The 24,158-nt window shown below is 61.7% G+C and overlaps 3 protein-coding genes across 17 annotated transcripts in view; 1 reads left to right on the forward strand and 2 right to left on the reverse strand.

Annotated features, from left to right (window-relative positions):
* Positions 1 to 2,202: 2,202 nt before the first annotated feature.
* Positions 2,203 to 18,274, reverse strand: MOB3A (MOB kinase activator 3A). 2 transcript variants are annotated; one of them, XM_070622409.1, is made up of 4 exons: positions 18,134 to 18,274; positions 9,064 to 9,609; positions 5,527 to 5,729; positions 2,203 to 3,608 (listed from the first exon to the last, which is right to left on the reverse strand). In XM_070622409.1, exons 2-4 carry the CDS (start codon positions 9,482 to 9,484, stop codon positions 3,579 to 3,581), a joined length of 654 nt encoding a protein of 217 aa, XP_070478510.1. In that variant the 5' UTR covers positions 9,485 to 9,609; positions 18,134 to 18,274; the 3' UTR covers positions 2,203 to 3,578. The 2 variants fall into 2 exon arrangements, with proteins under 2 accessions (XP_070478510.1, XP_008508500.1); XM_008510278.2 differs by lacking the exon at positions 18,134 to 18,274 and adding an exon at positions 12,993 to 13,162.
* A 240-nt stretch (positions 18,275 to 18,514) lies between these two features.
* On the forward strand, positions 18,515 to 21,685 carry IZUMO4 (IZUMO family member 4). 13 transcript variants are annotated; one of them, XM_070622399.1, is made up of 10 exons: positions 18,744 to 19,081; positions 19,167 to 19,247; positions 19,344 to 19,415; positions 19,791 to 19,817; positions 19,917 to 19,992; positions 20,182 to 20,229; positions 20,314 to 20,328; positions 20,634 to 20,651; positions 20,841 to 20,943; positions 21,245 to 21,685. In XM_070622399.1, the coding sequence occupies exons 1-10, from the start codon at positions 18,868 to 18,870 to the stop codon at positions 21,668 to 21,670; spliced, it is 1,080 nt and encodes a 359-aa protein (XP_070478500.1). In that variant the 5' UTR covers positions 18,744 to 18,867; the 3' UTR covers positions 21,671 to 21,685. The 13 variants fall into 13 exon arrangements, 9 of the variants coding, with proteins under 9 accessions (XP_070478507.1, XP_070478501.1, XP_070478500.1 ...); XM_070622400.1 differs by having other exon boundaries at positions 18,743 to 19,081; positions 19,791 to 19,992; XR_011540683.1 differs by having other exon boundaries at positions 19,791 to 19,992; positions 20,314 to 20,385; positions 20,929 to 20,943; positions 21,245 to 21,394.
* A 1,065-nt stretch (positions 21,686 to 22,750) lies between these two features.
* Positions 22,751 to 24,158, reverse strand: part of AP3D1 (adaptor related protein complex 3 subunit delta 1) — a 40,670-nt gene continuing 39,262 nt past the window's right edge. For both annotated transcript variants that reach the window (XM_070622398.1, XM_070622397.1), the window contains exon 32: positions 22,751 to 23,975. In XM_070622398.1, coding sequence (XP_070478499.1) covers positions 23,880 to 23,975 — 96 coding nt within the window. In that variant the 3' untranslated portion in view covers positions 22,751 to 23,879. The remainder of the gene's footprint in view (positions 23,976 to 24,158) is intronic.

A 24,158-nucleotide genomic window follows, 5' to 3' on the forward strand; every position in this document is an offset into this window, starting at 1 on the left:
AAATTTTGGGACCTAACCATCGATTTTTATAAACTGGAAAGGACTCAAACTGTCTCTACCTTGACTATCGTTCCAACTCAGGACCTGCCTCTAGAAGCAGTGTGCTGACCCATCATGCCTCCAGCCGCGGTAGAAACAGGTGGCCACTGAGACCCCACTGATGGGGACACGTGTGATGGAGGAGCTGAGGGATTTTTCACTCTAAATAATTTTTTTTTTTTGAGGAAGATTAGCCCTGAGCTAACTGCTGCCAATCCTCCTCTTTCTTTCTTTTTTTTTTTTTTTGCTGAGGAAGACTGGCCCTGAGCTCACATCCATGCCCATCTTCCTCTACTTTATATGTGGGACGCCTGCCACAGCATGGCTTGATAAGCGGTGCCATGTCTGCACCCGGGATCCGGGTGGAACGTGTGAACTTGACCACTCCGCGACCAGGTCGGCCCCTAAAGAATCTTTAATGAGACTTCAAACAGCCACGTGTGGCTCGTGGCTGCCGTGCGGGACAGCGTGGGTCAGGACAATTCCAGCCCTGGTTTGGAAACTTCAGGTAAGGGCGGCCCCCAGTCTGCTAAGACGGCCCGACTGGGCAGTCCTCGAGCTCCTGGCAGGACGGCCCTTCTGTGTACACTGGGGTGCCTTCTGGGTTGTTCTGCCCTCTGTCACATCATTGGGATGATAGAGATCCACACGCACTCCGGATGACAGCCCCTCGCTGGTTCCTTCTCGCACCGCCCGTCCGACCGGATTTCCAGACACCAGCACTGTCCCGCATCCGCTCTCCTGGCTGGACCAGTCTTGGGGTGACCCGCTGCTGTCAGGATGAGCAATTCTCAGGCCAGTGCAGGGAGGAGTCACCCGGAAGGAAGCTGGCCTCTCAGTCCTGCGTTCCCGGTGGCCCAGGTCAACGGTCTGAAGGTGCTCTGTGTGCAGACCGTTTCCCTCTAAAGGGTGCATGACTTTCCTCCGGGTGCCATAACAAACGACCGCGAACTCAGTGGCTTAAATAAAGTACGTTTATCATCTCACGTTCTGGGGTCAGGAGTCCTAAACCCAGGGGCGGGCAGGGCGGGTCCTCCCGGAGGCCCCAGGGGAGGAGCGCGTCCCGCCTCCTCCAGCTTCCAGAGGCGCCGCGTCCTGGGCTCGGGGCCCTTCCTCCGTCCGCACGGCCAGCAGCGCAGCGTCCCCATCTCAGCTTCTGACCCCCCCGCCTCCCTCTGCTCAGGACCCTGGGCTGACCCTGGGCCCCGGGAATCCAGGGTCACCCCCATCCCAGGGGCCTCGACTTAACCCATCTGCAGAGTCCCCTCTGCCTCATGAGGTGATATGTCTGCAGGGCCCGGGACCAGGACGGGGACGTCTTTGGGGGCTGTTAGTCCACATAACAGTAACAGCTCCTGAATTCTTAAACTGGTCCTGGAACCCGCTGGGATGCGTTTGCAAAACCAAAGGGCAAGAAAACAACGGCTTCTTTGAAGGTCTTTCCAAATAACGCGGAATTAAGACCTCTGCCTTCCACGGGGCCAGGGTGCCCTCTAGCGGCGAGAAGCCACACACGGGGCTCAAGGGTCCCCAGCGGCCCACCCAGGGCTCCGTGTCACCTCCATGTCCTCCAGGCCGCCCTTCCCCTTCTGCTCTTGCGCGGCACGGGCTGCTGTCGGCCCCTGGAACTGCGACATCGTTACCCCTGAGCGTCAGGAGTCGGTCCCATTTTTCACACACAAGAAAAAGGTTTTAGGGTCCATTCATCACGAGTCCAGGATCACAGGCTCGTTCGTAACCGGCTGGGACAGAAAACCCTCCTCGCTCTTTCCCCTCTCAATCTGCTCTTCTGTGTTTGGTTCAAAGTTCTCTGGAAACTTCTTTTACACAGCAAAAGGCAAAGAGTTAAAATTGTGTTTGGAAAGGGCCAAAAGGGACTCATTCCGAACAGAAACGGGAGAGCGACGCGGACGCCTCCGTCACGGCGTTTCTCAGCCTGGTTCCCACTTTGTCCCAATCGCCCCTGACCTCGCACCCCAGGAAATTTGAATCCCGCCGATATTGTGTGTGTACTCCTGTTTGGGGCGCTTCGGTGAACCATAAACCGTTGGGACATCTAAGATTTCCTCGCCCCTTGGGGACGAGGGCACCCCGGTGACAATGGTGGGGACGTGTCCCAATGCCAGGCCTTTGTGCAGGAGAACAGAGACAACCAGCAGCAGCTGAGGGTATGAACATGGCACAATTTATTCTGAGGTTCATGTGGGGCACCCATGGGCACAGGAGCGCGGGGACGGGGCCCTCCCTGCCCCCCGGGGTCCTGGCCACCTTCCCGACGTGGCCGGGCTACGGGGAACAGCGGGCGACCCTGGGGGACACAGTGGTTATGGCCTTCGGCTGTGGTTTTGCATTTAAAAGGAGCTACATTCGTTTGGACAGTTTCTGGATGTCCTGCAGGTCCATCTCCCGGGGGCTCCGAGCTGGACCCCAGTGGCTTCTGGGAGGATGGAGGCAGAGGTCACGGTAATTGCACTTGGTCGGTGTTGGTGACGGGACCCCAGACCCCCAGAGGCACTCGGAGTCACTGTGGTCCGGGAGGGAGGGCTGCCCCGGCGAGGGGCCACCGAGGACGCTGCGCGGGAACAGGGCGCGGCTGCCGTGGTCCCTTCAGTGCGGGCCGCGGGGAGCCCAGCCACACCTCCCAGTGCTCCACGGGGGGACAGTGCTGGGAGTCTGGTCCTGGGACCACCGAGGGCCACGCACACAAAGGCTTTTGACAGAAAGCAGGAGGCCTGTGAGGAAGCGCCAATTCCAGCCAAACGTTAGGCACAACTCAGCTTCGAAACCTGGAAGAGGCGATGCGCGGGAGGCGCACTGGGGTCACAGGGTCATCCGTAAGCGGGAGGGCACGGTTTTCGAGAGGGCGCACTATGTCTGGCTGAGAGCCTTGGCCCTCAACGTCTCAAGGCGGTCGCTGGTGACTGTGTAAAAATTACATCTTTTTTGATACACGAAGGGGCCGCAGGAAACCCGGGGCGCAGGCGTGGGGAGCCCTAGCCAGGCGGGGCCGACGTTCTGGAGGGTCAGAGTGGACAGAGCGAGACGAGGCGGGGACGGAAGCGGGCCACGGCGTACCTCTCGTGGAACAGGCCCGCGGCTGCCGGAGGAGCCATGGGGGCCCGTGGCTCCCAAGCCCGGGAGGCGGCCCTGGGGCCCCGGGCGTGCAGGCACCGCGCTGCCCCGCAGGGTTGGCGGAGGGGCTGGGGGGCCGCCCGGTCAATGCCAGCGGTTTACAGACAGAGTGGGTGTTGCCGGTGGCTCACAGCACACGGCATCGCAGAGTTCAAGTTCAACCCCCTCCTTCCTGGACGGCGGTGGAGACAGCGCTCAGGGAGGCCGGGGCGCCACTGTGCAGCGTCCCCCGGCGGCCACCTGGGAATCGGAGAGGGGACTCGGCCCCGGGGGGTCAGCGGGGCACCGACAGCTCCGAGCTCGCCCTGACGCTGGCCTAGAACACACGGGTCCATGCTCCGGAGACGTGGCCCTCCAGTCGGGGTGTCGCCCGGGCTCTGCCTTGGTGACAGCGGGCCGAGGGGCTCTCAGTGGCACATCCGTGCGGTCATTTCTTTCTGTTGAGAACAAGCAGGACGTCAGGCATCGACACAGGAGGCGACGGAAATCACACAAACGGAAAAGTGGGGGATTCGGTCTCAAGGGACCCAGGGCCCGATCTAACGCCAACCTCACAGAAGACGGACAGACAATGGCTCGCTGGGGACCGGGGCAGGAAGGGCCGGGCGGGTGACGCCATCTGTCCAGCTGCTCGGCTCTGCCCGGTCGTGGGAAAGCAGTGGTGGCAACGTGTAAGCCACCGAGTGTGCCCACGTGCCAATAAAACTTTATTCACGAAACCAGGCACTCAGCGTGGGGGCCACAGATTACCGGCCCCTGCCTTGTACAGTTGACCGGACACTGGAAAGAAACTTCTAGAAAGCAGCCTGGAAATAAAGATGAATACTCGTAGGATGACCTTGAGACCCTGTGACCCCAGCCTTGGCAATCTGTCCTCACAAATGACATCACGTCACATCCAACGGGAATGATCTGGAAGAGCTCCTTATGCAGGACAGCTGCCCGGACCATGACAGAGCCCGTTCCACGTACAGAAAACCCCGGGGACAGCCACCAACTTATTACTTTATTCCCTGGCTGTCTCCAGAAAGAACTCTGAGCCTCGATGTGGGAGAAATGATGACGGGATTGACATGAAATCAAAAACATGCAAGCAGATCGCAAAGCTGGACGCTACAATTTTTACTATTTGGTAAATAGTATATGGAGGCGAGAGTCACAGAAAATTAACCGTCGTAAAGCAAACACTTGGTGCATTCACACGCACGACGGCGCGCAATCTCCACCTCTCTCTCGTTTCAGAACATTCCATCACACCAGAGTAAAATGCCTCCCCCATAAACACGTGTACTATGACTTTAGCTGTGGAAAAGTGTTTACTGAAACATGGAAAAGCTATGTGATGATGTTTCTAGCAATTTTCCAAAACATCCAAGCTTGGGGAGACGCCCAGAGAGGGGGACACGGACGCTCCAGCCCCTCATGATGACCTGGGGGCTCTACGCACCAGCCCCAGGTTCTCACACGCCGCCCCCAGGGCCCCCTTGGGGATGTTCTAGACCCTCGGGAGCAGCGGGGGTGGCTGGAGGGCCCTGGGAGAGCAGCCAGCTGCCGCCCTTTGACCTCACAGGTCCTGTGTCCTAACTGGGGAAGCATCGGACGTCCACCATGGATCGGCTCCATGTCCCGGCCCGCGTGATGGGGGGTCCCAGTGAGCCGCCCTGGCTCCAGGGTGGGGTCAATGCCATCCTACTGGCAAATCCACGGAGACGGAAAGTGGGGTCGTGGTTCTCAGGGGCTGGGGGGGAGGGGGCAGTGACTGCTAATGAGGATGGGGTGGTGGAATATTCTGGAATTAGAAGTGATGGTTGCACTAAATGCCAACTGAATTGTAATTTCAAGTTATGCTAATTTAACCTCAATTAAAAGCAAGAATAGGGGCCTGCATGGTGGCTCACTGGTTAAGTTCGCTCGCTCTGCTTTGGCGGCCTGGGGTTCACGGGTTCAGATCCTGGGTGTGGACCTACACACTGCTCATTCAGCCATGCTGTGGTGGCAACCCACATACAAAATAGAGGAAGACTGGCACAGATGTTAGCTCTGGGCCAATCTTCCTCACCAAAATAAAAAAAAAAAAAAAACAACCCATTCCTTGCTCTCCCGCCAGGCAGAGAGAAGGAGAGTATGGGAGATGGGGACACCGGCCACCACGCTGCTGGGCATTCAGCACCTGTCCAGTGTTTGTGGAGACTCAGTTTCTCCTGCAGGGGAGGGGGGGCAGCTGCAGGAAGGAGCTCCCCGTCTCCGGGGCCCCTCCAGGGGGTACCCGCACCCCCAACGCCCAGCAGCAGGAGGGTGGCCCAGGCCAGGCCCGGGACGGAAGCGCCCCCCGTGAGCCCCACCCCACCCGCTCACCAGCGGCTCCAGCTCCTTGGTGTCGATGAGGCCGAACTCACGCACGAAATAGTAGAAGTGCTTGTAGCAGGTGTTGACGTGCGCCTCGGAGCCCAGCTGCGCGATGCGGTCGAAGTGGTGGATGTAGACGTGCACGAACACACGGAACAGGCGCGACAGGATCTTCTTCACCACCTGCAGGAAGTTCTTGGGGAACGGCGTGCCTGCGGGAGGAAGGGAGAGGCCGGCCGCTCAGCCTGCGGCGCCGCCCGGGCGCGAACTCGTGGGGCTCAGAGAGGCTGAGACGCCAGCCCAGGGTCACACAGCCTACGTCCCAGGTTCCTTCCAGAAGGTGGGTGTCAACGCAGCGGGAGGCACCGGGTCTGTCCCAGGAAGAGAGGGGCCACTTTCTCTGGGACTGTGGCCTCCAGCTCCCCTCCTGCAGCGACCGGGGCCCTCTCTGAAATGCCACCTCTGCTGCTTAACAATGCCTGGGGGACAGGCCAGCCGTGGCTTGTAGGTCACGCCCACAGTGGCTGGGAAGGTGCCGGGAGCCACATTCCTCCATCTCAGCCCGGCTGGCCTCTGGCGCCAGTGCGTTCCCTCCCCGGCCCGTCCCACCCGCGTCTGGCCAGCTAGGGACGTGCTCTCCCCCTTCGGAGTCCGGCCCCGGGGCTGCCGTGCGTGCGTCTTTCTAGTTTCATTTATTTTTCTTAACAGAATGGGACAACCTATAAAAACATATTTTTTGACATTTGAAATTTTCCTCTTGATGTATTCCTCTCTCCCCATCTTGTTTTGCTAATGTCATTTTCCTTGGAGGGTGCTCATCGTGGCTTAACTGCGCGCATCCGCCACGTGGCAGTTTTTCTCCTGTCGTTGACGTTGATACCATTTTATTTCTTTATTGTTTTGAGTTGCGGTAAAACCCACACGGCCTGAGATTCCACCCTGGCGATCCAGGCGCACAGTTCGTTGCTGGGGCCCCCATGTGCTCCTTCCTGCCACCCCCACCCACCATGACCTCATGGCCTCTTCGTCCCACAGGACAGACGGAAGCCCCGTGTTCACTCGATCCGACCAGACGGGGCGCCCGGGACCAGGATGGACAGACTCCCCCGTCCTTGAAGAGAGGGGCTAACCAGCTAATGGCTCGGTGGGGACACAGAGATGTCACCGACTGCGGGGGAAGCCAAGGTGTGCCAGGCCCAGGTTTCCAGAAGGTGGGGACGTCAGCACTGGACGGCACGGTGCTCTGGGGTCTACGCTCGGCTGAACACCAGCCCCAGCGACACCCAAGCAGGTGCCGGAGGTCCTCATGCGGGAAGGGTCCCCACGAGGCGTCCACAGCCAGCACCCGCCCGGGGAGGGTGACACAGCAGAGCCCACATGGCCGCCCAGCAGCAGGAAAGGTCCAGGACGTCGAGAGAGCAGACTCGCAAGGACCGGCCGAGCCTGCCGTGCGTCCTCGCTGCTGCTGTCTCGCTCCCCTCCGTATCCAGGACGGAGGACGTCTCATGGCACTTGCCTTCCGGCCGCCCCCAGAGCTGGGGACGTTTCCGTGTCACGGTGAACGGGGCCCAGGGCTCCCGGGGGACTAATTCTACAGAAGGTTTGTTCAGCATCAAAGAGGTGTCTGAGTTTTCTCTGTCGATCTGACTTTGTCCTTGAAGACCTTTGAAAGCCATGTGGGGGGACGGTCACCTCAAGGGGGTGGTCATCCCCATGCACGAAGGTCCTTGAATAGTGGTTACAGAATCCGAGAGCACAGCAGGCCCATGGCAGGCAGAACGGAGGGGGCTCGGCACCAGCCTAGGGGACCCCGGGCCTGATGCTGCCGCCCATCTCCCAGGGGCCGAGGGTGCAGGCGCCACCAAGGGCGATGCTGGGTGAAGGGGAGCCATTTAAAGCAGCCAGACTAGGGGCGGGGAGCATAGAGATGGAATCTTCCAGGACGCCACTGCCCACCTTCGTGACAATGCTCGCACAGGGCTTGCCCATCCGGCCCACCGCCTGTTTTTGTAGATAAAGTTTTATTGGCACACGGCCCACCCGTTTGCTGACACAGTGTCCACAGCGGCTTGAGGGCCATGATGGCCGATCTGAGGAGTCGAGACACAGACCATCTGGCCTGCAAAGCCGGAAAGATTTACTCTCTGGCCCTTTCCAGGAAAAGGTCACCAACACCTGGTCTAGCGTTCAGAGCACAGGTCTTGGGGCCTCAATGCACGTCCAGCCTGACTGGCACCGAGTGGGACGCAGGAGACAACCTGGACCCCGTCCCTTCTTTGCTCAGCCAAGGGTCTAACCCCCAGGGGTGGCCGCAGGGTGGCCCCATGCAGTCTGCCATTTGCACATGCTCTCGCCTTCCAGAAGGTTCTTCTCTGGGGAAAATTACGAGATCCGCCTTTCACAGCAAGGAGCTGACCAGCGGCACTCAGGGTCTCCAGTTCTGGGGTGTAGACATCTCGGGAGCCGGCAGGACTTTCGGGGGTGCCAGCGAGGCTGTGAGTCAGGACGATGGGGAGCACGTGCAGAGGCAGATGCCAGGGCCGCACATGGGCCTGCCCACCCGACGGGGGCTACCGGAGTCTGTGCTTTGGGAAAGTGCCGAGTGTGGGACAGCCTTGCCCGGTTCGGCCCCCTCACCACACAGACAGCGAGGGGGCCAGAGGGGCAGAGGCTCAACAGGCGCTGGGGCCCGAGACCCCTGAGGATGTGGCCCGGAGCCCGTTCACTGGAAGGTTCTCTGCGACGCGGTGCTGATGCTGATGGGGAACGAGAGCGACGCCTGTGTGGGTCTCCCAGGGCCGCTCCAACCAGTGGCCACCGACTCCACGTGGCGTCCCTCCACAGTCCTGGAGGCCGAGCCCCGGTCAGTCTCCCTGGGCTGGAGTCACGGCGTCGGCAGGGCTGGTTCCTCCCGGGGGTCCATGGAGAGGCCGTCTCCTGCCTCTTCTGAGCTCGGGACCCCGTCCTCCTCCCACTGCCCCATCGCCTCGGCTCTTCCGTGCGTGTCGAATCTCCCTGTGCCTCCCTTGTATAAGGAGCCTTGTGATGACACTGAGGGCCCACCCGGATAATCCCAAATAACCTCTCCGTCTCAAGATCCTTAATTTGAAGCAAGATGTGGTCCCCCCACCCACTGGAACATGACGCAGCCGTGAAGAGGAGCGAGGCCCTGACACGGCTGCAGGTGGATGGACCTGAACACATGACGCTCAGGGAGAGAAGCAGACACAGAAGGACACACGGTGTGTGACCCCATTGTCGTGAAACGTCCAGAACAGGCAGATCCACAGAGAGCGGGCTCGTGGGGGCCAGGGGCTGGGGAGGGGGTGGGGGCACTGTTGATAGGATGGGGCTCCTCTTGGGGCGATGGAATGTTCCGGAACTAGACAGAGCTGATAGTTGTAGGACTCTGTGAATGTACTAAATGCCTGGGCCTGGCTGGTCCCTTCTGTTCTCCGCTCAGCGCCACTGTCGCATACCCGCCCCATCGCTGAGGCCCCTCGCGGGTGCCGGGAGCCCACCCCGCGCCAGGCGTGCCCGACTCACCGACGTTGGTGGGGAAGACATCCTCGTTGTTGATCTGCACCTCGATCCAGTCCATGAGCAGGTCCATGTACTGGGGCGCCGAGAGCGCCGTGGGCTTGCGGAAGCGGTGCTCGTCCTGCCAGCGGTACTCGTACTTGGGGCCGCCGGACATGATGGGGCAGGAGCGCTCGGTGCAGCCGTCGCTGATGGTGCCGTAGATGAGGTTGACGCGGTTGAAGAAGTCCACCACGTGCACGGCCACCCAGTCGTGGAGCTCCTCGCCGGGCGGCAGCTGCACCGCCAGCTTCAGGTCCAGCCCCGCGTTCAGCGACGCCTGCGCCCTCTTGTGCAGCTCGAAGCGCTGGGTGCCCGGCTCAAACTTGCGCTTGGGGCGGAACGTCTTGTCCTTATTGAACACTTGCTTCAGGAAGGGGTTGGACATCGTGGCCGCCCGCGCTCCCGGCACGCTCCCCTGCGATGTCTCCTTGGGGATGGCCCCGGCGGGACGCGCGTTGTCGGCCGAAGGGCGACGGGCAGCTCACAGGGCCCCCGGGTCCTCCTCAAGATCTGGAAGGCAGAAGGAGGGAGCATCGTCACCCGCTCCTGCAAAACCCGTTCTGGAAGCATGGGGGGCGGACAGGGGGATGCGTCCCAGGACTTGTGGTTTTTTTTTTTTGAGGAAGATTGGTCCTGAGCTAACATCTGCTGCCAATCTTCCTCTTTTTTGCTGAGGAAGACTGGCCCTGAGCTCACATCCGTGCCCATCTTCCTCTACTTTATTTGTGGGACAGCTGCCACAGCATGGCTTGCCAAGCAGTGCCATGTCCACACCCGGGATCCGAACCAGTGAACCCTGGGCTGCCAAAGCGGAATGGGTGAACTTAACCACTGTGCCACCGGGCCGGCCCAGGACTCGTGATTTTAAGTGTCACGGAAAGGGTGCCAGTTCCTCGGGGACAGAAGTGCAGTGTCCTCAGGGCAGAGGATGCTGAGACGGGCCCCCTGACAACCCAGACCAGCCGGCATGCCCCTCCCCAGGCCCAGAGGCTTTCCATAAAGCGAGAGAGGGCGAGCTGAACCGTGCGCACTGGCTAAGGGGACAGTGCGCTAAGCGGTGGCCTCCGTAAGGAGATGCCACATCCAGGGACCTGCAAATGGGACGTTACTTGGAAAAACGGTCTTTGGAGATGAGAAGAAGTTAAGCATCTCGGGATGCGCTCATCCTGGAGTACCCGGGAGGCCCTAAATCCAAGGATGAGTGTCCTCATAAGCGAGGACACAGACACACAGGGAGCCGGAGGAGACCTGGGGCAGACACCCCCTCGGAGCCTCCGAAGGACCCAGCCCCGTGACGCCGATTAGGGCACTGGCTCCAGAACGGGCGGGACAACTCCCTGTGGTCTGTCTTCCCTGCATGTCTCTCGTCCCTGGATCAGGGCCCGCCCCAACCCAGCGTGACCCCACCTGACCACGTCGATGAGATCAGCAAAGACCCCATCAACGGGTGGACATGGACTCCGGGGCACATGATGCGCCCCAGGACGCTATCTAAAGTCTCAACGAGCTCGTCAGAGTCTTGTCCCCACCGGGGCTGTGTCACCCCCTGGTCACCGTGGCTCTGCTACGATGACGGTGCCGCCTCCGCTCTCCATCTGCAGGCCTGGGGTACACGCCCTCCCAGCGTGGACCCGGAAGGGACAGAAGGGAGGGCAGGGTCGTGGGGCCGGTGGGGTGGGGGTCCCCCGGGAGGTCACCGGAGGAGCAGTCGCGGAAGGAGAAGTCGCGGAGGGGAAGGGGAAGTGGCGCCCGGCCCACGGCGGGAGCCCACGCAAAGGACCAGCCACGAGAACAGTGCCACACCCACCCCGCTCCTTCTTTGCTCAAAGTGCGGGACTTCGCGGCTGCCCTGTGACCTGGCCCGGTGGCCCGCCCCTCCAGGCCTGGCACGCTTTGTAGCAAATCATTGCCAATTTAGGGGCTTCGAACAGCCCAACTTCCTCGTCGGAAAGTTCTGGACGCCCTGTGTCTGCATTGGGCCCCATCTCCGTCTTCAGGGACCCCGAGAACTCCCTCCCGGAGAGGCCGGGCTCCGTCTGCTGGGAGCCTTCGAGGGCGTTCTGGAGGCCAGATCTGCACCACGCAATGCTCACCCAGGGCTCTCGCCGGCCGACCCCGCCCGGGGCAGCAGCGGCAGGGCAGACCCGGGTCGAGCGGTGCGGGCAAGGTGGACTCCGAGCGGTAAGGACCTCAACAGAGAGAGGCTGCTTGGGCTCAAGGCAACGTGAGCTCTGGACCGAGGACACGGGGCCTCCCATCAACAGGCCAGAAGTGCCTTCACTTCCCAATGCCAGCCCTGGGGCCCTGGCTGCCGTTGTCACTTCCTGCCACCTTGGCAAACACCCGGCGAGGCACTTTACTGTCACCTTCGAGGGAAATGGTATTCCTACTTTAGAGCTAAGAAGACCGAGGCCCAGGCCGGGTCCCCCTCGGCACTGCGACATCGGGGCCGGGTCATCCTCTGGGGGGCGGTCCTGGGCGCTGTGGGGGGTTGAGCAGCATCCCTGGCCCCACCCACTCGATGCCAGGAGCTCCCCCAGTGTGACACCCACAGATGTCCCCAGACATGGCCCGGTGTCCCCGGGGGCAGGATTGCCCTAGTGAGAACCACTGGGTTAGAAGAGAATAACTCAGTACTAACTAGTTAATGACTAGTTAAGCCAGCATTTCAAGCCTCGTGTGGCTGGCAGAGGGGAAGGGAGCGGGAACCCTGGGCCGGTCCTTTCTGCGGGGCCACGTGTGCCTCCACCCTCCCCACCTCTCTGCTGTTCGGGTTTCCATCTGTCTAACCCCAAGCCCAGCCTCAGACCCCCAGGAAGAGCTGATGTCAAGAGGCCACCGCCGCGCCCCCGTCTCCGAGACTGGCCGCGTCCCCGGGGTTGGGCAGCCCAGGACCCCTCCACGCTGTGGGCATGTGTGCTGGACGCGCCTTGTGGTGACCCTCGGCCCCCACCTGTGACAGTTCACTGCCCAGGCGATTAACCTGCAAACAGAGGCTCCCAGGCCACCCCGGCTGCAGGTCCAGGGACAGACACTCCCTGTGGGCCGACAGAAAAGAAAGCAACCTTCTGCCGGCCCACTGCCTGGTTTCTCCCCCGCCCGCTGCCTGGTTTCTCCTGCACCCAACACCTGGGGACACTTCCTCATCTGCGGTCTTACTTCGGCCTCCAGACGGCCTTCCCCTGGGGCTGAACGTCAACCCCCTCCTGTGATGAGAAGACGAAGTGGGGCGCCGCATCCCTCGTCCGTCCGGCTGGAGGGGCCGCAGAGCCCCGGCCCCCGCCTCCATGCACTGACTCGCCTCCAGGCTCTGATTTCTCCCACAGCAGCCTCCCACCCTGAGGGCAATCCTGACACAGCGGAAAACGCAGCCCAGTGCTGCCTTCTCTTGAGTTCGGGTCCTCCCCAGGGAAGATTTGGGGAATTTCACCTCCGACAAGGTCGCCTGTGCACATGTGGCCTGCGTGGATGGGAGTGGGGCCACCAGGCGGGTGAGCAGGCCCTCGGCAGCTCCGCCTGAGCCTCAGGAGCAGGGGCGGCCCCTGGCTGGTCCAGGCAGGCCGACAGCTTGTCCCGCGCACAGCGCACGCCACAGGCAGGACGCGCTGGGATGGTTCCCGGGGACGGGGCAGGGCGCCGGGGGGCCTGCAGGCTCTGCCCGCCTTTTTGGCTCTTCCCAGAAAGGGGGAGGGTTTTTTGTCTTAAGTGGATGCAATGATTCTCTGAAAGACTTCCTGGATGGGCCGAGTTCCTGTCAAAAGCAAACAGCTCTCCGTGGGAAACACACACGTCCCCCGGCCCTGGGGGGGCCCGGCCACCGGAAAGTGCCTTTGCCTTGAGAAAGGCCAAGGAGGCCAGGGTGGCCCGGAGGCGACCCCCCACATCCCAGTTACCGTCTCTGGTCCCCGTCCCTCGGCTCTTCCCAGAACACCTCCAAGGACGGCGGGGGCGGCCTTCTGGAAATTCAACGCCAAGAGCGAGTGCTCCTGGCTCCCCGGCTCGTCCCGCAGCGGAGATGTGTGTGGCACTTAGAAACTTCTAGAGCGACACAAGGTAAGATGACAAAATTCCCCTGCCCCCACACACACCCAGCCCTTTTTTTTTTTTTTCTTTTTTTCTGAAAACAAAACAAAACAAAACACAGTTCCTCTAAGCAACCGCCTCGCGTGACCCTCCGGTTGAGGTGCAGTGGGCGCCCGCTCAGCGCCACTTCCTTCCGGTGCCTCCACATCCTGCCTGGGCCGCTGACAGCGCCACCGTGGCCACTACGGCGGGGATGCTGCCCTGGGGTTTGGGGACACGGAGGCCAGGCCCCACCCTCAGAGGCCGGTCCCGTATGTTCTAGATCCTGCGAACCCTGGCTCCCCGGCCGGCAGCCCAGGCACCGGGCAGGAAGATGCTCGCGGCCCTGAGCCATCAGCCACCACCGACATGTGTATTTTCCACTATGGCGACGCCCCCTGTGCATGCCGGCCGCCCGCCACCCTACGGGGCAACATGGGGCCCACACTGTCTCGGTGTCTGGCCCTCGTGTCTTGGTTTTCTGGGTGAAGCTCCCCAACTTGTAGGAAGGCAGCAAGTACGGTTTGTGGGGGCCACTCGAGCCAGGTGCTGTTGAGGAGCCCCTATATTCCAGCCGTCCTGAGAGTCTTTTTTAAAAAAATTGAGACATAATTCATATACTGTAAATTCCAGTTTTTTTTTTTTTGAGGAAGATTGGCCCTGAGCTAACATCCGTGCCCACATTCCTCCACTTTATATGTGGGACGCCTGCCACAGCATGGCGTGCGAAGCGGTGCCTTGTCCGCACCCGGGATCCGAACCAGTGAACCCCGGGCCGCCGAAGTGGAACGTGCGCACTTAACCACTGCGCCACTGGGCCGGCCCCAAAATTCCACCTTTTAAGGTATATAATTCAATGGCTTTTAGAAACATCAGAGAGCAGGGCAACCAACACTACTATCTAGTTCCAGAGTATTCTCATGACCCCAAAGGACCCGCCCCCCTTCCCGTGCCCATCAGCTGTCACCCTCCGTTCCCCCATTAGGGGTGAATCGAGTCCCCCAAAATGACACGTTCAAGTCCTGTGAACTGGCTCGTTTGGAAACAGGGCGTGGCAGGTGTCATTAGTTATGGAGGTCGCACTGGACTGGGGACCCTGAGACCAGCGGCTGACGTCCTAGTAGGAAGAGGGAAGTTGGACACAGACACAGTGGTAGCTGTGTGACGACGGAGGTGGAGACTGGGTGGGGGGATGTGGCCACAAGCCCAGGAGCGCCCAGGACTGCCGGCCACGCCAGAAGCTGGGAGAGGTGGCAAGGACCCACCCCCAAGCGCACTATGAGCCCACAGGGCAGACGTGGGCCTGGGTCCTGGACCCGGGGTCTCTGCGTCCACCGCCTCCACGCTGCCGGGGACGGAGGTGGGGTGCTGGACCGCCTGGAGCAGCCGTTGATCCTGCAGCTGAGGAACGCTGAGCCTATGCCCGCTGCCTCAGTTTACCCCAGGGGCAAACACAGACACACTGTTTTACAAAACCGCGCCCCTCCCGAGGGGCGGAGAGGAGAAATGTGAGCGAGGTCATCTGTGGTTGTGGCATCCGCTTAGGGGACACGCCTCTTCCTTCTGAGGACCCAGCCCGAGGTTTCAGAAGAGGCCATTGCATGCGAAGGGACCAGGGGCGCGTGTGTCAGAAAGCGTAGGACCCCAGAGCCGGGCCCCGAGCTGCCTCGGTGGCTGTCCCTGCTTCCTGTTAATGCAGGATCCTTGGATGTGGACTTGAGTGTGCACGGACCCCCGGCTGAAGGGGGCGGGGGAGGAGGCGCTGCTCTGAGCACGCCCGCTGCCCAGGGGGCTGGGAAGAGCTCCCAGCTACAGCCATGGGTCTCATCCAGGCCATCCTGCCCCCAGGGGACCCTGGGGACATCTGTGGTTGTCACACTGGGGGCGCTCCTGGCATCGAGTGTGCGGGGGCCAGAGGGATGCTGCTCAACCACCCCCCCACCCAGTGCCCAGGACGGCCCCCCACAGAGGATGACCCGGCTCTGAGTGTCTTACTTGGCACACAGGAGCCGCCAGAGTGACCATCTCTTTCCCAGAACCCGGCTTCTTAAGTCACACTTGCCTTTTCTGCTTAAGAAATTGGAAGCTCGAGATTCCAGGAACTCAGAAACAGGGCTCCCCAGCCGGGGCGTGTCAAAAACTTCCCGGAGGAAAAACCCCAGTTCCCAGCCGGCGGTGTGGGGGGATTTTCGCGAACCCTCCACCTTAGGCAGCGCTGGAGATGGGAGAAGAGCTCTCGGAAGGGTGACTCACGCGGACTCTCCAGAACCTAGCGGGCTTCGGCCGTTTTTACCCACGGAGCAGGCAAACATTAGCATATGAAGCGTCTGAGTTCAGGAACTGAGACGGCCCTTCTGTGAACCCCCCGAGGGACTAAAATAACCGCTGGGGCCGAGAGAGAGACAGACGGGAACTCCGAATTCAGCACGTCCACAGGGACGAGGGGCGCCTGGCTCCGCGGGAGACTTAAGGATGAGGACACGCTCTCCCCTCGAGTAAAAAGTGAGCCATCGAGCCCGGAAAAGACGCGAGGAACCATAAAGGCACGTTACTAACTGCACGAGCCAGGGTGAGAGGGCGACGCACTGTGAGTCCAACTCTAGAACCTTCTGGAAAAAGCAGAACCCAGGAGACACACAGGATCTGTGGTTTCAGGGGTTGGGGGAGGGACAAACAGGCAGAACACGGGGGTTCCTAAGGCAGTGACACTTTTCTGTATGGTGCTATGACGGTGGACACACGACATGCTTTTGTCCCAACCGACAGAACACACAGCACCGAGAGTGAACCCAAATGTCAAGGGTGGACTCTGGGTGACAATGACGTGTCCAGGAGGTTACTGGGATGTTGATAATGGTGGGGGGGGGGGCGCCGTGCATATATGGGGCAGGGGACATATGAGAATTCCCTGCACCTTCTACTCAATTATGCTATGATCCTAAAATGGCTCTAAAAAAAATAAAGTCTCGGGGCCGGCCCCGTGGCCGAGTGGTTAAGTTCGCACGCTCTGCTTCAGCCGCCCCAGAGTTCGTCGGTTCGGATCCTGGATGCAGACACGGCACCGCTCATCAGGCCACGCTGAGGTGGCGTCCCACATGCCACAACTAGAAGGACCCACAACTAAAAATACACAGCTATGTACCAGAGGGGCTTTGGGAGAAAAGGGAAAAATAAAGTCTTAAACAAAATAATAATAAAATAAAGTCTATTTAAAAAAATTATAGCCAACACTAATTCATCATTACGACACCCCAAGCATTTGGCTGGTTGTCTTGGAGGAGCTCACCCCACTTAAGAAACAACTGGAGCCACAAACAGGAAGCAGAAAATGACGAACCTGATGAAAGCGGGAGTTGGACATGTACGTGTGAAAGGAATCAATGCCACGGAAGGTGCTAGAAATACAACGTGCACCGCATGTGTAATTTCAAATTTTCTAGTAGCCACATTGAAAAGTAAAAAAAAAATGAACAGAAACAGGTGAAATTAATAATATATTCTACTTAATCCAGGAGCACCAAAACACCATTTCGACACCTAATGAATATAGAAAATATTAAGGGGATGTTTTGCCTTTTTTTCTCTTTAAACCGAGTCTCCGGGACCCGGTGTGTAGTATGCACTTATAGCGCATACAATTTGCAGCGGCCGCGTTTCGAGGGTTCATTAGCCACGTGTGGCCAGTGGCTGCTGCCCTCGATGGCTCAGCCCGAGGGGGCCGAAGGAGAGGGAAGACGGGGCAACGGGACGGGTGCTGTTTGAGGCGGGTGCTGGATTCAGATCCGGGGATGAGGCTCTGCCTTGTTGGGGGTGAAGGAGCAGAGGGTGCCTCCCAGGAGGGAGGGGAGAAGCAGGGTGCTGTCGGGTGCAGGCTGGGGCAGCCGGGACTTCACCTGCTGGGTTCCCACTCCATCATCAGTGCACTGGTTCAACCTGACCCACGACACACGCAGGGAAATAGTCACTTAGTCCTGAAAGCGTCAACTCGGGGGCACGGGGGCTCAGGATTCATGCGAGGCTGCAGGGCCCTGTCCTGATGTCTGTCGGGGTGGGACCCTTGGCCCCACTCAGCGCTGAGTCTGTGAAATGGGCTAATTAGAGTCTCGGACCTTTGGGCTGGGTGGAGGGGGAAGGAGGAAGCGGCTGGCGGGGCCCCGTGTAACAGAACCAAGTTTAAACCCAGAAGTGCAGGCAGGCGGGAAGGGGGGCATCGCATGTCAAAATTTACCCAGCTGTGTGCTCTGCACACGTGCCGTCGACTGTATGTCAATTAAACCTCTATAGGACTGCGAAAAAAGGATGCGACGGGGGAGAGGTACGCGTGTTCAAACACCGGAAGACGCTCACCCCAAAATTAACAGTAGCTCTTGCACACTCATTTTCTGCTTTGTGAGTTTCTGGGTTTTCCAATTATCCACCTTCCCTTTTCAGTGACATTTATAAAATACAGTCACGCGTAAAACATACCTAAGAAAAAGGAGCTGTGAGGTCACCCAAGGTGTGCTGACCCCGGCCAACACCTCTGGCCCAGTCCTTCCCAGGGCTCAGTGACTCTGGGCACCAGGAAGCAAGAAGCCTGCTTTTAAAAGGCCGGGGTGCCCCTGGTTGGGGGGGGCCCCGAAATCCTAGGAATTTGGATCCCAACCAGGAGGCGGGGTCCTGGCGATGGGGACAAGGCGCGGGGTTGACCCCAAAGGGACACTAGTAACCACGAATGCCACCGAGGGCCCACAGAACCCCCTCCCGCCGCCCGATTTCGCCCCTCCCGACGGATCTGGCCTCCCCGCCGCCCGCGTTCGCCCCTCCCGACGGATCAGACCTCCCGCCGCCCGCGGTCGCCCTGCCGACGGATCTGGCCTCCCCGCCGCCCGCGTTCACCCCTCCCGACGGATCGGACCGCCCGCCGCCCGCGGTCGCCCCTCCCGACGGATTGGATCTCCCGCCGCCCGCGGTCGCCCCTCAGAGGACCCACCTGCCGCCTCACGCTCGCCTCCGTCCTCCGTCCCCGGTCTCGGTCCCCGTCCCCGTCCGCAGGCCGCCCGCCAGCCCCGGCCTTGCCGCCGCCCGCCGCGGATGGACACCGCACACGCCCCGCCCGGCCCCACCCGCCCAGATGGCCCTACTTCCGCTACAGGCTGAGGCCTCCCCGGAAGCGGAGCCGGGGCGCGGACTTCTAGCCCGAGGGGGGCGCGCCCAGCCGCCGCGCTCTCCGTCGCCTGGCAACCGGGGACGGGCCGTGACGCCATTGGCTGGTGCCGGAGGCTCGCGGCCTGAGGGCGGAACTTGGGCCTCGAGCAGGGGCAGGGCGTGGAGGAGGAGCCTACGCCAGCCGTGGGCGCATGCGTGGGGCGCGGCCTGAGGGCGGGGCCGAGCCGTGGGTGGAGTTTCCTCTGGGAGTGGCGGCTCGTGGGCGGGGCCTGGGGGCGGAGCCTGAGCCGTCAGTTATCCTCTGCTGGGGCGGGGCCTGGGGCCGAGGAGGGCGCCGTTGGTTGGTCGGTGCGCGCCGAGGGGCGTGGCACAGGGCTCTGTTGGTTGGCTGGCGGCGGAGGGGCGTGGCGAAGGGGCACCGTTGGTTGGTCAGTGCGCGCGGAGGGGCGTGGCGCGGGGGTGCCGTTGGTTGGCTGGCGGCGGGGGGCGTGGCGCGGGGGTGCCGTTGGGTGGTCGTGGTGCGCGGGAGCCATCGCGGGCCGGGGCGGCGGGGGCGGCATGGCCCTGTTGCTGTGCCTGAGCCTGACAGTGGCGCTCGCCCGCGGCTGCCTGCATTGCCACAGCAACTTCTCGGATAAGTTCAACTTCTACCGCGACCACGTGAACCTCAAGTCCTGGTGGGTAGGCGACATCCCCGTGTCGGGCTCGCTGCTCACCGATTGGAGCCAGGACACGATGAATGAGCTGCACCTGGCCATCCCTGCGGAGATCAGTGAGTGCCGGAGCCCCGCCCCGCACCCCCGGCCCGGCCAGACCCCGGCCCAGCCGGCCCGCTCACCTGCCTCTTCCGCCCGCAGCGCGGGAGAAGCTGGACCAGGTGGCGAACGCTGTGTACCAGAAGATGGATGTGCTGTACCAGGGGAAGATGTATTTCCCGGGTAAGGTGGAAACTGAGGCTGGGCCGACCGGCCCCAGGACCCCTGCCTCTGCCCATGGCCCAAGCCTGACCTCCCTCCTCCCGCCTCCCCCATCAGGGTATTTCCCCAACGAGCTGCGAAACATCTTCCGAGAGCAGGTGCGCCTTATCCAGAATGCCATCATCGAAAGTGAGCAAACGAGGGCTGGGGGACCCAGGGCTATAGGAGGATTTGAGTCCCCTTCGAGGCTGGGGGCCCCGGCCAGGGCAAGGCGAGGTTAGAGTGCTGTGAATAGGGAGTCTGTGCACCATGCAGCCGGCGTTAGAACTCGGAGCCTGCAGCGGCTGGGGACAGAAAGCGGGGAGCAGGGCAGCTCCCAGAGGAAGGGGCTCTTTCATCCTGGGGCCTTGAAGGATAACCCCCACCCTTCCCTGCCACCTCCCTGGAAGTCACGCTTCCTGGTGATTTGCCCCATCTCTTGGGCAGGCCCAGGAGAGTGGGCCAGAGCGGGAACGGGCTGGGTCTGCTAAGGCGGCGCTGTCCGGGCTCTTGTCCCCCGCACAGGCCGCATCGATTGTCAGCGTCACTGTGGTGAGTGCGCCTCTGTCCAGGCCGTGGGGCGCGGTGGCGGTGGCAGCGTGGGGCCCCGGAGGCCGAGGGGAGCCCGCCGCGGCCTGTCGTGTGTTGCAGGCATCTTCCAGTACCAGACCATCTCCTGCAGCAACTGCACAGACTCGCACGTCGTCTGCTTTGGCTACAATTGCGAGTAGGGCTCGGCGGGCGGCTGAGGGCCCCGCTGTCCGTGCGGTCTGAGGTCCTCCCCAGAGGGGGCCCCTCCTCTGCCTCCCCCACCCCTGGCCTTTCACCACCTGGGCAGGCAGGGTGGAGTGGAAGCCCCCCTAGCTGGCCCCCTGAATTTGGGGCCACGCCACCTCCACAACCCGTGTCCCTGCAGGTCGTCGGCGCAGTGGGAGATGGCTGTGCAGGGTCTCCTCCGTTACATGTGAGTCATGCAGCTGGGCTCGGAGGGGACCCCGACCGAGGCCACATGGCTTCTGACTCCAAACTTGCTGTCCTGTCGTTGTAGAAATATATGGCACAAGTAAGTCCCCTCCCCCAACCCCAGTGAGTTGATCAGAGGCAGCGTGTGCATCCTCCGGTGAGTACGCGCCAGGTGGGCCACGGGAGGTGGTGCCTGGCCCTGTGCGCTCAGGTCGATCACTCTGGTTAGAGTCCCCGTAGAATCTGGTCCTACCCCTGCCCCAAGTGGGAGGCAGGGCTGTGGTCGGAGCTGGGGAGGGAGAGCGCTCCAGGATGGATGCGTGCCCCAGTGGAGGGGCCTGGGGCCACAGGCACAGCTTCAGTCCCAAAGCTCGGGGCTAACCGGGGCCCTGTCGTGTCTTTCAGACAGAACACCAAGACGAGGTAAAGCCCCCTGGCCCATCTCCTCCAACGCCCTGGCCTGGCCTTCCAGAGGGAGGAGCTCCTAGGGGAGGAGATGGGGGGGTGAGGGAAGCGGTGCTCTGGGGTCCTTCGGGTCAATGGGGTGGCCAGGGGGTTTGGACAGGGCGAGCACAGCCAAGCAGGGGTCTCTCTGCACCTGGGACACCCCAGACCTCACCTCTGCAACCACACCCTGCAATCGCTTCGTGGCTTCGTGAATAACTATGCGTCCCTCTCCCCCTCGCTGCCGGATGCACAGGACCACTCCAGCCTTGTGAGCCACCCGGAGGGACCCAGGTGGGCTCTGGGGGTGGGGATGTACCTAAGCCAGACAGCAAAGCTATGGCCACTTTGGCGCAGGCCCCCCCCCATGCCCTTTTGACACCCCAGTCGTGGGGATGTTGGTGTGACAGAACCCAGTGCAGTCTTGGGGACACAGAACAGGCAAGGCCTTGGGGTCCAGCCCATCCCATGCCCCACTTAGGAAGACAGGCCCAGGCCCCAACAAAGGCCCCCCAGGGAGGGTATGGCGGGGAGGGGAGAGGAGGGACTGAGGGCACCGTGTCCCCCCGCAGCCTGGTGTCGCCCAGCTTCACGTGTCTAGAGCCCCCAAACCTAGCCAACCTGACTCTGGAAGACGCTTCCGAGTGTCTGATGCAGCACTGACGGCCGCCAGGCCTGCCGGACCCACCCCAGCTGTGATGCGGGGCCAAGTTGGCTGGACTCTCCCAGCCCGCACGTGCGGAGCAGCCTGGCTGCTGCCTCGGGTCCTTGCCGCCATCCAGCCGGGCCGGCCGGGAGGAGGGGAGGTGGGTTTGTATATAGTGTTGACGCCGAGTGGGACCACAGAGCTACTGGACGGAACGATTAAACTCCCTGACCTTTCTCATCTCGGAGTGGTCCTTGTGGGGCAGGGAGAACGGCGGGGGCTCGGGGGCTCGCAGGCCTGGGTCCCGGCAGGATGGCGGGGAGGGCTGGCCGGACAGCAGCCTCCACGGTGAGTCCAGGCGCGGCTGCAGCGGTGGACAGGCACACAGCTGACCAGCGTGATCCGCGGCTGACTGCTCACCACAGCGAGGGAGGCCTGGGAGACCGGCACCGCCAGGAGGCCACTCTGTCAGAAGAGCTGCTGCCAGCCAGGCAGGCCTCCGGCTCGGGCGCTCGCCCCTCTCCCCACCAGCTCCCTCTTGCTCTTGCATCCAAGGGGGTCCAAGGGGATCCCAGGACGGCTCTCGAGAGCTGATGGACCCCAACCCTGCACACGCCCTCCCGTAGCGGCTTCACTGACAGAACCCGGCACTGCTTCCCTGGGAGTGTCCGTGTCTGGGGTCGGGGAGATGTGGCATTGTTGAAAATGGTGTTGGGAGCCTCAGGGACGTCCCGGGGAGACTGCAGGGTGGTGGAGTCACATGGCCCACGTGCTGGCAGCAGGTGGTGACAGCCAGGCTCTGGTGCTCCTGGTGCCCCCCCACTGGCCTGCACAGCCCGAGGGTGGCGAGGGCGGTGTGGATGCAGGCGGCGCCTACGTGTTCCCACTGAGAGCGGGGAAGGAGCCTCCTGGCCAGCATTTCTGGACAGGACAGTCTTCTGGAAGGGACATTGGTGGGGCGCCCTGAGCTGGTTCAGCCTGGGCTGTCTGTGCCCGGCTCCTTGCCCTCCCACACTTTGGCATTCAAAGTGGAGTTGATTTGGGCTTTCCGTCTGCTCACCCAGCCTGACCTGTCTTGAACTGTCCATTGTCCACACGGTGTCACCAAAGCCAGCGGAAGTGTGGTGAATTAAACCCCCATGGAAGGCAGGGCCGGCCTTCCAGCATTTGCTCCCCGCACTCCGTCGGTGGACCTCGTGGAGCCCCCATGGGTGGGGTTGGGTGGCAGGTGGGGGTCGCGTCACCTCCCAAGAAGATGAGAGGCACCTGGGTGGGGAGGATAGGGCTCCCCAAACACTGCGGCCTCCAGGAGAGCGCCCTGCAGCCACCAGACGAGCCCGAGCAGCTTGGGGACCGTCCAGAGCCCCCCGTGTGCTGACCGCCCCCCGCCGGGGTGCGCACGGGCGCGGGCAGGACAGCCGGCATGGAGACATGTGTTTGCAAGTTTATTGAATCATCCTGACACAAAATCATACAGCAGCGTGATATGTCTCTCCTGTATACGGGAATGTCGATGGCAAATAAAGTCTGTATAACACATCATACAATGTCGAGATTCTAGAATCACTGCACGGGATTCTGTAATCGATTACTCTACATGCTAAAGTGACAGTTTTCATCAAAAGGAAAAGTTAAAACGTCATTGAGGACCATCGTCTCTGAGGAAGGTTCAGTCTCGGGGTGGGCCGGGGTCCCCTCGCCCTGGCGGAGGTGCACTTCAGGGGCCCGGCCGCCCCAGGATGCATGTGCCTCGCTGTTGGGGCGACGATGACCAGGACTGGCCCCCCGGCAGCTGCAGGGACGGCCCTGCGGGTGTTCAGTGACGAGACGCGGCAGGCAGAGCTGCAGCCCTCTGCCACCCACCCCAGCGGGGCTGACGAGACACTGTGCCGAGCAGGGCTGTCCAGTCCTGCTCCGGGAGGGGGCCTGGCTGGATCCCCTGCCTCGGCTGCAGCCCCCCACCTCTGGTCTGCCACCCTTTTTCACCCGGCACACGAACACGGTGGTGGGACGCAGAGAAGACAGTGGACGACAGGCAGCACGACCCTTTCCCACCGTGTCCTGGGGAGAAAGATCCTGACCCACGGCCGACAGAGGAGCAGGGAACGTCAGCGCCGGGAGCAGCCAGCCCGCTCTTCCCACAACGCGCCACCAGGCAGGGTGCCTGGGGCTCATGGGACTCAGATGACTCCACAGAAGGATGCGCCACCCTGCCCCATCGGCTGAACGTCCCTCACCCTGGACCCACCAGGTCCCAGCCGGGGTCCCGCTCGCCCCTTGGGCAGCCCCTGCAGCCATGTGCACAGTCGGCCTCCAGCTACAGGAGCCCCTGCTGCTCTGAGGCCTGGAACGGGGCTTCTCGCCAGAGACAGTGGGAAGAGCCAAAGTAAAAAAGATGATAGGAGAAATCAACGCAACAGAAAACCCTGACGTCTAAATGACGGACGACAGTGGACTTAAATTAATGCCCGGGCTGGGTGCAGTCCATGCGACAGAGAGAAACCTATCACTTGGAACCGGCTCTCCCTCGTGTGTCCTCCGTGGCGGGTCGCAGGTGGCACTCAGCACGTGGCCAGCGTGGCTCGCATCTCCTCCAGCAAGTTGCTCAGCAGCGTTGAGTCGCTGCATTTCCCGTCAACCGACACGGACTTCTCGCCCTGAAGAGGGACAGCAACGGGCAGTGTTCCCACCCACTACACGCAGACACCGCCCCCGGCTGCACGCCCCCACTGGCAGTTTTCCAGATACTTCCAAGGGCGAGCGCTCTGACAACTGACCAAAACGAGGAGCGCCGGGTAAGACGGAGCGAGCATGCTGGCCTGTGTCCCCCACGCGAGGAG

The sequence above is a fragment of the Equus przewalskii genome, chromosome 6 (genome assembly GCF_037783145.1).
Source record: "Equus przewalskii isolate Varuska chromosome 6, EquPr2, whole genome shotgun sequence".
NCBI lineage: Eukaryota > Metazoa > Chordata > Mammalia > Perissodactyla > Equidae > Equus > Equus przewalskii.

Coding starts and splice junctions, on each gene's coding strand:
- MOB3A (XM_070622409.1), bottom strand. CDS start 9,484: ATGTCCAACCCCTTCCTGAAGCAAGTGTTCAATAAGGACAAGACGTTC. Junction 5,730..9,063: donor TGTCTTCCCCACCAACGTCG/GTGAGTCGGGCA, acceptor TTCCTCCCGCAG/GCACGCCGTTCCCCAAGAAC. Junction 3,609..5,526: donor CCAAGGAGCTGGAGCCGCTG/GTGAGCGGGTGG, acceptor TGTTCTCAACAG/AAAGAAATGACCGCACGGAT.
- IZUMO4 (XM_070622400.1), top strand. CDS start 18,868: ATGGCCCTGTTGCTGTGCCTGAGCCTGACAGTGGCGCTCGCCCGCGGC. Junction 19,248..19,343: donor GGGGAAGATGTATTTCCCGG/GTAAGGTGGAAA, acceptor CTCCCCCATCAG/GGTATTTCCCCAACGAGCTG. Junction 19,416..19,790: donor CCAGAATGCCATCATCGAAA/GTGAGCAAACGA, acceptor TCCCCCGCACAG/GCCGCATCGATTGTCAGCGT.